The sequence below is a fragment of the Diabrotica virgifera genome, chromosome 3, assembly GCF_917563875.1.
Source record: "Diabrotica virgifera virgifera chromosome 3, PGI_DIABVI_V3a".
NCBI lineage: Eukaryota > Metazoa > Arthropoda > Insecta > Coleoptera > Chrysomelidae > Diabrotica > Diabrotica virgifera.
The window spans coordinates 185,054,564-185,066,648 of record NC_065445.1 but is presented as its reverse complement, the minus strand read 5'-3'; the positions used below and the strand labels follow the sequence as shown (position 1 = coordinate 185,066,648).

Genomic DNA, 12,085 nt, shown 5'->3' with positions numbered 1-12,085 from the left:
ATTGTGAAAACTAAACCTACTGTGCTCTTGACCGAAATTCATATTTTTTGACATACCTCGTATAAGATTCATAAAATTTGATATTTGATGGTTGCATTCTGAGTTCTAGACAATGCAGAACTTTTTATGAAGAATAACTTTTTCTCATAAAATTAATAATAAAACAGTTTCCCATATGGTTCCTAGCTATGTAGACACCCTGTATAAAATTTGTTTGGAAACTTTGAAATGACAAAATATAATTGTTTATTTACTTAAATGTATATTTTTAATTTAATATGCAGGGTGCTTCATTAATGTTAAAAATTTAAGGGGAAAGGCGCAAAATGTCGCCTGTCAAAATTTTCAATGTGTTTTAAATGTATTCATTTTTTTCAAATCCTGAGAAAACTAATAATTATTTTAAAAAAATTTAAACTCAGAATGAACGATAACGTTATTTCCGAGGGCCGAAAGTCCCTTAAAATAAATAAAAAGTTTCTTATGAATTAAATGTTTGCAATGATTAAAAATCACACTAAATTTTCTCTTTTATTTTCACCCCTGTAACTTATTAAAACAAACATTATAGAAGTTTTCAGGGACTTTTGGCCTCAGTAATAATGTAGTCTTTCATTCTGGGTTTAAATTTTTCAAAAATATTTATTAGTTTTATACATATTATAGTGGATTTAAAGAGCGCTAAAATATGTCCCGCACGCGGGCGCCAATTAACCTTGCGGGGGCCCCGCCTAGGAATTTTATGCAGTAAGATGAATCGTCATGCAACTTTTTGCATTCGATTCTTGAGAGTGTCAGGCAATTTTGTGAACTAAATTGATCTCCGACAAAAAATTTTGTGCATGAGAAAAAGCATCTTTAAAGTGCATCTCGAAGAGATGGAAAATAAAAAATTTAGGAAATTTTCAACTAAGGAAATATTGACGGAAATGAGTTCAATTTTTATACTTGGGGCTTTTGGAGGTCACTGAACACGAATTTCATGACGGCGATGGTCTCCGAGGTACCTGGTGCCCAGGGTGGAACTCGTCGCCTGGGACGACCGAATAATTCGGGAGACGATCGAATAATTCGCGGGACGATCGAATAATTCTCGAAATGAAGATTGGATCGAAAAATTGAAAAATACGTGTTCAATATTTGTCAAAAATCTATCGAATGACACTAAGCACGACCACCCCACTCCACCCCCTGGAGATGGGGTGGGGGTAACTTAAAATATTAAATAGAAACCCCATTTGTTATTGCAGATTTGGATTGCTTACGTAAAATTAAGCAATTCTTATTCGAGACATTTTTTAGAATTGTGGATAGATGGCGCTATAATCGGAAAAAACGATTTTTTTGTGATACCATAGGTAAATTAGAGAAACGGTCTAATATCTCGAGAAACTCACTTTCAAATAAAAAACCAAAAAATTCGTCTTTTATATTTTTTAAGAACCTATCGTATAACATAAAACACGACCCTCCACTCCACCCCTTGGAGGTGGGGTGTGGTGTAACTTTAAAATCTTAAATAGGCGCCCCCATTTTTTTATTGCAGATTTGGATTCCTTACGTAAAAATAAGTAACTTTTATTCGAGACATTTTTTCGAATTATGGATAGATGGCGCTATAATCGGAAATCATTATTTATTAGCGTCATCTATTAACAATTCTAAAAATGCTTCAAATAAATATTACTCATTTCTTCATGAGGAATCCAAATCTGCAATAAAACATGGGTATTCCCATTTAAAATTGTAAACTTAACCCCCACCCCACCTCCAGGGAGTCGAGTGGAGAGTCGTGTTTGATGTTATTCGATAGGTTCTTGAAAAATATTAAATACGTATTTTTTTGGTCTTTTATTTGGAAGTGTATTTCTCGAGATATTAGACCGTTTCTATAATTTACCTATGGCAGTGGTCGGCAAACGTATTAGTCCAAAGAGCCAAATTAGAACATTACAACAATTAAAAAAAATGGGAACCAACTTAAACTTTTATTACACTAAATAAGTAGTACACTAAATAAAGACTAAATTTCATACTTTATAAATATTTTTTTTATTAATGCGAGCAATGTGGTTGCATCTGCTTGGAAAGTTTAAGTAAGTCAGGTTTTTAAGTTGTAGTTTTTAATTTTAGGCATGATTCCAAGTTTCCATCAGTAAGACGACTTCTCAATTGACTCTGAATAATATTCATGCTAGAAAAATATTGTTCGCATATATATGTCGAACCGAAAAAGGAAAGAACAGCAAACGCGAGCTTTTTCAGCTGATCGTAAGAATCAGGAATACTATTCCAAGTGGTAAAAATAATCATATCTTCTTTCTCCAGATCATTTAAAGCAGACCACTTTTGTTGTGAACTAAGCTCACATTTTTTCTTCTGTAATATTTCTAATTCCACACAAAGACTTTCGAATTTAGAGTGCCATATTTCCTTGTTCTGTAAATCCAGCAACTGCATTTCAAAGCTACCGATGTCAATACCAAAAGGAGAAAAGTTTAAGTAGGTTATGGTAGCATTAAGTTGATTTTTAACAAATGCTAAAGTTGCTCTGCTGTCTTTAAATTCCTGAAACCTGCTGAGAAATGCTTCCCTCATATTTAAAATTATGGTTTTAAAATGGTGCTTATCAACAGAGGAATTATTTTCTTGGCGATACTTCAGCAGGCTCGGAAAGTGAAACAAAGTTTCTCTTTCAAAATCCTGAGCAAAAATGGATAATTTGTTTTCAAATGTTATAACTTCTTCTAACATCGAAAAAATTAGGTATCCTTTCCCTTGTAGTTTACGATTAGGCTGATTTAGGTGAGACGTAACGTCTACCATGAAATAGAAGTTTTGGATCCAGCGATTGTCTGTTAGTTCTGGATAGTGAACGCCCTTCTCAAGCAGATATGCTTTAATTTCCGGAAATAGGGACGCAAAACGTTTTAAAACGTTCCCTCTTGATAACCAACGTACCTTGTTATGAAGCAAAAGATCAGCGTACTCACTTTCCATTTCAACTAAAAATTCTTTGAATTGTCGATGATTAAGAGCTTTCGCCAAAATGGAGTTAATAATGGTAATCACCAATTCCATAACTTTACTAATTTCATCCGGAAATGTTTGCGCACAAAGCGCTTCTTGGTGAATGATACAATGGTAAAAAAGTATCTCGTGATTAATTTTTTCTCTCAAAATAGCAACAAACCCTTTTCTTACACCGGTCATACTTTTGGCTCCATCAACAAATGCAAAATTCTCGGTCCACTCCACTTTAAATTCGCGGTTTTCATCTTCCGTTTTTCTTTGCTTTCTTTTGGTAGCCATGTTAATTGGGGTGCCTATAAAAATATTCCAAATATATTTTTTTTAAGGCCACCAGTACAAAATTATCAGTATTGGGCCCGGTCTTTTCACCTCCGAATAACTATCTATCGGGAAGTTTATCCGGCAGATTACATGTAAATGTGTCGAATAAACCTCCGGATAACTAGTTATTGGGAGGTGAAAAGACCGGGCCTTAATATCACAAGATAGTGAGAATAAATTGAAAATAATGTGACAATTTTTCGAAAACTTGTTGCCCGGCAGACACAAGAGCCCGCAGGGCTCGAGTGACGATTGCCGAATGGCAGCAAGTTTGAGAAACAAATTGGAGCATTATTTTCTTATTTATTCTTAGTATCGTGTGATATTCAAAAGATTATTTTTTAATACCCGCATACAAAATTCTAGTCTCTTTTAACAGTGATTTTATTATATATTATACTACAAAAATTCGTGATTGTGTTTAATTAATCTTAAACTAGACAAGAGAACTAACCATGTATTTTATACAGGGCGCTGGAATAAGTATTACATCCTATTAAGTTATTTATTTTTAGCACATAAGCAAAACGTTCGAACAAGTCGATTTTTAAAATAAACAAAGTATATTATAGTATCAATGTTTCGATCTTTACTCGATTTCTCTTCAGGTGAAAGGCATAACTTTGATTTTTTAAGAGAAAGTGTATCATGTGACAGCTCATTTAAAAGCTTTCGAAATACTGATTACCAAAATTAGATTTGATTACCAATTTGAGAGCGTAGGCGCAAAATATGGGTCGAATTCTTTTTAAATACATTATGTTTTTTTCGAATCCTGATAAACCTAATAAATATTTTTGAAAAATTTAAACGCAAAATGAAAAGATTACATTATTACCGAGGGCTGAAAGCCCCTTTTAGAATAAACAAAAAGGTCCTTTTGAATGATATACATATTTAAAATTAAAAATCACACTCAATTTTCTCTTCTTTCGCCCCTGTAACTTACTAAATTAAAGATTATAGAAGTTCTCACGGGCTTTCGACCCTCGATAATACTGTGATCTTTCATTGTGCGTTTAAATTTTTCAAAAATACTTATTAGTTTTCTCAGAATCCGAAAAAAATCAACACATTTAAAAAGAATTCGACTTAAATTTTGCGCCTACGCTCTCAAAAAGGATTAAAATATTATACATTTTTGTAATCAGTATTTCAAAAGCTTTTAAAGGAGGTGTCACATTATGTACTTTCCTATTTAAAAAAATCAAAGTTATGCCTGTCACCTCAAGAGGGATCGCGTAAAGTTCGAAACATTAATGCTATGTATTATGTATACTTTGATTATTTTAAAAATCAACCTGTCCGAGCGTTTTACTTATGTGTTAAAAATAAAAAAGTTAATAGGGGGGAGACACTTATTCCAGCGCACTGTATTATAAAAATCAAAATGTATTAAAGTTTTGAACATAGAAAACACAATTACTGAAAACATTTTGTCCACGAGTAGGACATTCCATTTGCTATAATCTCTGTGTTAATTTCTTCTACTAATGCAGAACTAAAACGTTTATTTTTGGTTGATTTTCTTAAATGTGACAGTTGTCAACACTAGAAATCCCATCATTAAACAGCAACAAAATACTATAATTTATTCTCAGATAATGTGAGTAGATTTTTCCCACTGTAATAATAATCTGATTGAATAGAATTAAACACGTGATGAAAAATCTTACTACATGCTTGGAAATTAAAATTATTAAAAAATAATAATTATTAAATTTATAAAAATAAAAATTAAAAAAGAATCTTTTGAAAAACACAATAATTTTATTAATATCTATGTAACGGCACTAAAAAGAAGAAAATATATATATTTTTTTTTTCATTATCAGAATAACAAAAATTTTTAATATGACCAAAAATGGAAAAAAAAAACCTTTAGACAAATCAAAGATATCGAAAAATTGATTCCAAATTTTGTACCGGAACCACAAACATACATAGCAAGTGTAATAAAATCGTATAAAATTACCTGTAAGATGTGCAGATAGATTGTAAAATACAACACTTTTTAAAACTTTTAACACACTTTTTAAAACAGTTTTTTTTTGCTAAAACAGAACAACGACAGACACTGTAGATCAGACAAAACTGTTCACACTTAACACTGCAGTATAATTAGCACGAGTATGCCTACACCCGATTTATGCCTAATTGACATATTTGCAATACAATCCAGAACAAGATTCAATTACATGCTATAAAAACCAACTATTAAAAAAAATCTGCGTAGACATCAATAGATTATTTTTAAAAATCTATCGATGTCTCAGTAGTTGCTGTGATGGTCAATATGTGCTTCAAATTATGGGATATAATGTATGTTTACAATAAGTATTGAGTTTCCCTTATCTTTATTTCGTTTTTATTAGGTATTTCAGCACAGCGTGAATAATCTTTTGTAGTTAATGAATTTTTTGGTTTTCATAATCTCGCGGCAATTTTTGCTCCAAAGTTTTAAAAACATCACAATATTTCACTTTTTTATAGTTTTAAAAACTCTGTACTGAAAAAGTGATAATTTTTTGTAATAAAAAGATTAAAGGGATTTCCGTGGGTATTTGTGCCAGAGCCGCACTTAGGAAGCCAAAGAGCCGCATGCGGCTCCGGAGCCGCACTTTGCCGACCACTGACCTATGGTATCACGATAAATCGTTTTTTCCAATTAAAGCGCCATCTATCCACAATTCGAAAAAATGTCTCGAATAGAAGTTGCTTATTTCTACGTAAGCAATCCAAATATGTAATAACAGATGGGCGTTTCCGTTTAAGATTTTAAAGTTACCCCCACCCCACCTCCAGGAGATAGAGTGAGGGGTCGTCTTTAGTGTTATTCGATAGATTTTTGAAAAATATTAAACGCGTATTTTTCAGTTTTTCGATCCAATCTTCATTTCGCGAATTATTCGATCGTCCCTGGCGACGAGCTCCACCCTGGGCACCAGGTACCTCGGAGACCACCGCCGTCATGAAATTTGTGTCCACTGACTTCCAAAGCCCCCAAATATAAAAATTGAACTCATTTCCTTCAATATTTCCTGAGTTCTAAATTTTTAATTTTCCATCTCTTCGAGATGCACTTTGAAAATGCATTTTCTCATGCACAAATTTTTTTGCCGGAGATCAATTTAGGTCACAAAATTGCCTGACACTCTCTTGAATTGAATGCAAAAAGTTGCATAACGATTCATCTTACTGCACAAAATTCCTAGGTTTTGGGCTTTTTAGTGCTTCGTTGCTTCGTCTATATTAGTGTAGATTATACGATACGATAGCAAACCCCCAGGACAAGATGATATATATATATATATATATATATATATATATATATATATATATATATATATATATATAACAAGGTTGAAATATTGTTTCCTAACTGTTCAGCAAAGATTATATACCTGTTATATATATATATATATATATATATATATATATATATATATATATATCATCTTGTCCTGGGGGTTTGCTATCGTATCGTATAATCTACACTATTATAGACGAAGCAACGAAGCACTAAAAAGCCCAAAACCTAGGAATTTTGTGCAGTAAGATGAATCGTTATGCAACTTTTTGCATTCAATTCAAGAGAGTGTCAGGCAATTTTGTGACCTAAATTGATCTCCGGCAAAAAAATTATATATATATATATATATATATATATATATATATATATATATATATATATATATATATATTCCGCTTCCATACAAAGTCAGTCCAGTAATAGGTAAACGAATGCACTATGCCGAGCCATCAAAACAATTCCGAGCCGTTTATATGGATCGGGATTGTTTCTCGCAGTTTTCTACATCAATTTGCATATTTTATTGACTATTGCGAAAGAAAATGAAAGAGTATGGCATTATCTACTGCAAATGATACCAACATGCCTATATTTGAGCTACATATAGTCAAAAAGTTGAAGGCAAAATTGAACTGAACTGGCTCAACATTGTACGAAAGATCGTTTTGTTAGTTCTAGAGAAGTCCGCTTGAAATTATATACACCGCGCTAGTTGCATACATTTGTATATGTTTGAAAATGAACAATCTTAGTCCATAAAAATTGGCAACAGCGCTGTTGTTATCAATACCAAGTTGGGTGCTGAATTCTTTGCCAATACCTATAATACGCTACAATATTGTTTCGGTAATGAAAGTAGGTAACATTTTTTGAAGGGAGAGGACAATGTTACTAACGAATTTAACCCTAGGATGCATAAGCAAATATTTCTACGTTATGGCATAACATGAGTCTCGCAGAGTCGCTATGTAAATAATTTATGTTCTTTAATAGTTGTCTAATATATATTTAATATTTCTTTCATTATACCAGGTAGAATGACAAATGAGGTGTCAAATGACAGCTTATAATCCAAGGATGGTACTAAAGGTGAGATATTTGACCTATGCTGTCTGTCGGTCGGTTCGTCCGACCGCGAATATAATTCATCCGTCATTATAACAGCTACAATGACAAATGAGGTGTCAAATGAAAGCTTATAATCCAAGGATGGTAGTAAATGTGAAATATTTGACCTAGATTGCCTTTCCGTCGGTCCGTCCGACCGCGAATATACCTCCTCCTTTATTATACCAGGTAGAATGACAAATGAAGTGTCAACTGACAGCTTATAATCCGAGAATGGTACTAAAGGTGAGATATTTGACCTATGCTGTCTGTCCGTCGGTCCGTCCGACCGCGAATATAATTCTTCCGTCATTATAACAGCTAGAATGACAAATGAGGTGTCAAATGAAAACTTATAATCCAAGGATGGTAGTAAATGTGAAATATTTGACCTAGGCTGTCTTTCCGTCGGTCCGTCGGACCGCGAATATAGCTTCTCCTTCATTATACCAGGTAGAATGACAAATGAGGTGTCAAATAAAAACTTATAATCCAAGGATGGCAATAAAGGTGAGATATTTGACCTATGCTGTCTGTCCGTCGGTCCGTCCGACCGCGAATATAATTCTTCCGTCATTATAACAGCTAGAATGACAAATGAGGTGTCAAATGAAAGCTTATAATCCAAGGATGGTAGTAAATGTGAAATATTTGACCTAGGCTGTCTTTCCGTCGGTCCGTCCGACCGCGAATATACCTCCTCCTTCATTATACCAGGTAGAATGACAAATGAGGTGTCAAGAAAGATTATAATCCAAGGATGGTTGTAAATGTGAAATATTTGACTTAGGCTGTCTTTCCGTCGGTCCGTCCGACCGCGAATATAACTCCTACTTCATTATACCAGGTAAAATGACAAATGAGGTGTCAAATGAAAGCTTGTAATTCAAGGATGGTACTAGAGGTGAGATATTTGACCTAGGCTGTCTGTCCGTCGGTCCGTCCGACCGCGAATATAATTCTTCCATCATTATAACAGCTAGAATGACAAATGAGGTGTCAAATGAAAACTTATAATCCAAGGAAGGTAGTCAATGTGAAATAGTTGACCTAGGCTGTCTTTCCGTCGGTCCGTCCGACCGCAAATATAACTCCTCTTTCATTATACCAGGTAGAATGACAAATGAGATGTTAAATGAAAGCTTATAATCCAAGAATGGTACCAAAGAGGTGATATTTGACCTAGGCTCTCTGTCTGTCGGTCCGTCCGACCGTGAATATAACTTCTACGTCAATATACCAGGTAGAATGACAAATGAGATATCAAATGAAAGCTTACAATACAAGGATGGTACTAAATGTGAGAAATTTGACCTAGGCTGTGTGTCCGTCTGTCCGTCCAACTGCGAATATAACTTCTCCGTCACTATACCAGGTAGAATAACAATTAAGGTGTCGAATGAAAGCTTATACTCCAAGGATGGTACTAAATGTGCGAAATGTGACCTAGGACTTCCGGTTTTATAAATGCGATCAGAAGTACTGTTTTAAAGTCATCGGAATAGTACACGTCGATGATTAAGAGCATAGATATAGTATGTCCACTTTTTCCTGATTTTAAGATAACATTTTAAAAATATTCAGTAGGGTCATATGAATGTTCTGCATAATTATTGTAAGTCCAGAATGATTGTAAATGGGTTAAACGGCCTTGTCAAAATATAGTATTTCCCATTTGTACTAAAAACCGATTGCACAGATATTTTATGTCCGTTTGGAAGTGCACAAACATACTATGTTTTGGGACATTCAATGTTAGTGCTCACGCGATCAAACTTATCATGGCTGTAAATATTATTTGACCGGACATGCAGTAACATGCGTCTTATGTTGTATGTCATACACATTTTCAAAAAAAATATTTTTTAACCCAATAATACATAATATTTTAAAAAATATCTACTTAAGCTAATAATGATACCCGAACTTATTACCCAAACATTATGATATATCGGTATATCAGCAGTACCAAACAAAAAGTAACGCGAAAACTTCAAAACGTTCTCCTCAACAATTAAGATATTTGGACATACTATGTCTGCGCTCTTAACCATCGACGTGATATATTATTCGACGCTACTTCGCAAGATAAGAACAAATATATGCTTTCGGTTTCATGACTGTCTGTTCATCTGTCTTGCGTCCGCGAATACAGCTCCTCCATTATTAATATAGATAGAATAACAAATGAGATGTCAAATGAAAGCTTTTAACCCAAGGATGGTACTAAGGATCAGAAATTTGACATCGGATTTCCGGTTTTAGAGTGCAACTGTATGAACTGTTCTAAAGTCACCAAAATAGTATAAGCGGTATATCATTCGACGCGCCTTAGCAAGATGAAAACAAATTTTGGTTTTGGATTTTATATCATTTCCGCTTAAAAAGTTCTAACCAGAAGTGTTGTTATAGTCGCAGAAATAATACATGTAACACATCAATTGAAATATTGAAAAGTTTAGTTTTAATCTTTAGTTCCTGTTTTGAAGTCATTTCTGTTTAAATAATGATGATCCAAAGTTTAGCCAAAATGACTCAAAATTAGTAAAATCGTATATCGATCGATGCAAAGTTACACCAAGCGTTAAAATATCGACTTCCAGTTCTACTTTCGATTACTTTGGGTGAAAACCTAGAACTTACGAAGTCGAATTACTTGTTTTACTAACGAATTTAACCCTAGGATGCATAAGAAAATATTTCTACGTTATGGCATAACATGAGTCTCGCAGACTTGCTATGTAAATAAAGTACTAAAATAGATATTTTCTTTAATAGTTGTCTAATATTTATTTAATATTTCTTTTTCTACAACCGTGTTAAAAATGCAATTTTTAGCACTCCATACGAGCATTAAAAATACTACTTTAAGGCACTAGTACTTTAAAATGTTTATGGCACTGCAGTTCATATTGACCGTATAGGCAATTTTGATATAATGTCAAAAAAATATAAAAATAGAATGTCAGTCAAGTTCAAGTAAAAGTTTTTGTAGATATTGTCCTGTAATTACGTTCGTAGAAAAAATATTGTATGATATACGTGTTAAAAAGTACATTTTTAAGGCACTCATGTGAAACTTTCACATGCGTGCCTTAAACGTGTACTTTTAACACTTATATCATAAATAACTATTATTTATATTGATATAATATTTTAAGCTTAAATATATTTACTCTTCTGACTCTTCTGACAAATTTGTGTGCTCATTCTTCCAATGTGTGAAGGGCACTCGGCAGTGCCGGATTAATCATTAGGCAAAGTAGGCAGTTGCCTAGGGGCCTCGGCCCCAAAGGGGGCCTTGCAGCCCTCGCAGGGCCCAAAAGGAAAACTATAAAATTGTTAAAATATAAAAATTTACCAAATTTTTACCTTTATTTACCCAACTGACCATATAATCTAAACAACTATGTTTCTACGAGTTGTATCTGTTTTGAGAAATACCAACCCACCAAAATATTTTTATACCTAAACTGTTGAAAAACATTTCGGGTAAATATAAGATTTACAGCAATATGAGTACCTACAATGGGGTAAGGTTATATCAACCATAATAAATTTATTTGAATTTGGACATTTGGCATGTACTTTCTATGAAGTTTTATAATTCTATTGTATATAGGTACTAAAACTTAATATTATTGGCGTTGTGTGGTTTTATTTAAACATGGACGGTTCTTTCAATATAATATTTTTATATCGAAGTCATCTTTTCTTAGTTTGGTTTTATTCTTTGGAAGAGAATAATTATTGTTATCGTGTAGTTAGGTGCAATAGTTGATTTTATAAATTTGCACATCAGATTGATTAACATTTTATGCTAATAACTCTTCATTTTAAAGCAGTGCCAGGGCACTTTTAAGTGATCAACAGACACCTTAATTTTTGACTTAGTGTATTTATCTGTTGTGCTTGGTATAATATTGGAATTTAAGCATTTGTTTTGATCTCTACAATATTTAAATCAGGTAAGTTATTTTCAATAAAATGTATATAGTCCAGGGTAATACCTAAGGTTTTTTCCATGACAATTCAAGAGCAAGGACACTGAAGCGTTTTTTCGACAAGTAATGCATATAAGAGCAAATTGTAACTATTTCCTGCGTAGGATCTGGCATCCATTTTTATTTATAAACAATTTAGTGTCAAAAAACGGCATTTTTCCTTTTTTTTCAAATCAAGTGAAAACAGTGAAACTTATGGGTTTTTAGTACAAACATCTTCGAGAGTATGGAAAAAAGCTTTAAAATGGATTATGTATTACAAAGTTTGATACACTCAATTGATACTCAAAGTTTGATATAGGTACTA

The 12,085-nt window shown here is 33.1% G+C and overlaps 1 protein-coding gene across 1 annotated transcript; it reads right to left on the bottom strand.

Annotated features, from left to right (window-relative positions):
- Positions 1-2,109: 2,109 nt before the first annotated feature.
- LOC114328089 (uncharacterized) lies at positions 2,110-2,598 on the bottom strand. Its single transcript, XM_028276841.1, has one exon. The coding sequence runs from the start codon at positions 2,596-2,598 to the stop codon at positions 2,110-2,112; it is 489 nt and encodes a 162-aa protein (XP_028132642.1).
- Positions 2,599-12,085: the final 9,487 nt, after the last annotated feature.

What these genes read in the sequence shown, in the direction of transcription:
- LOC114328089 (XM_028276841.1), bottom strand. Translation starts at nt 2,598, where the DNA reads ATGAGGGAAGCATTTCTCAGCAGGTTTCAGGAATTTAAAGACAGCAGA.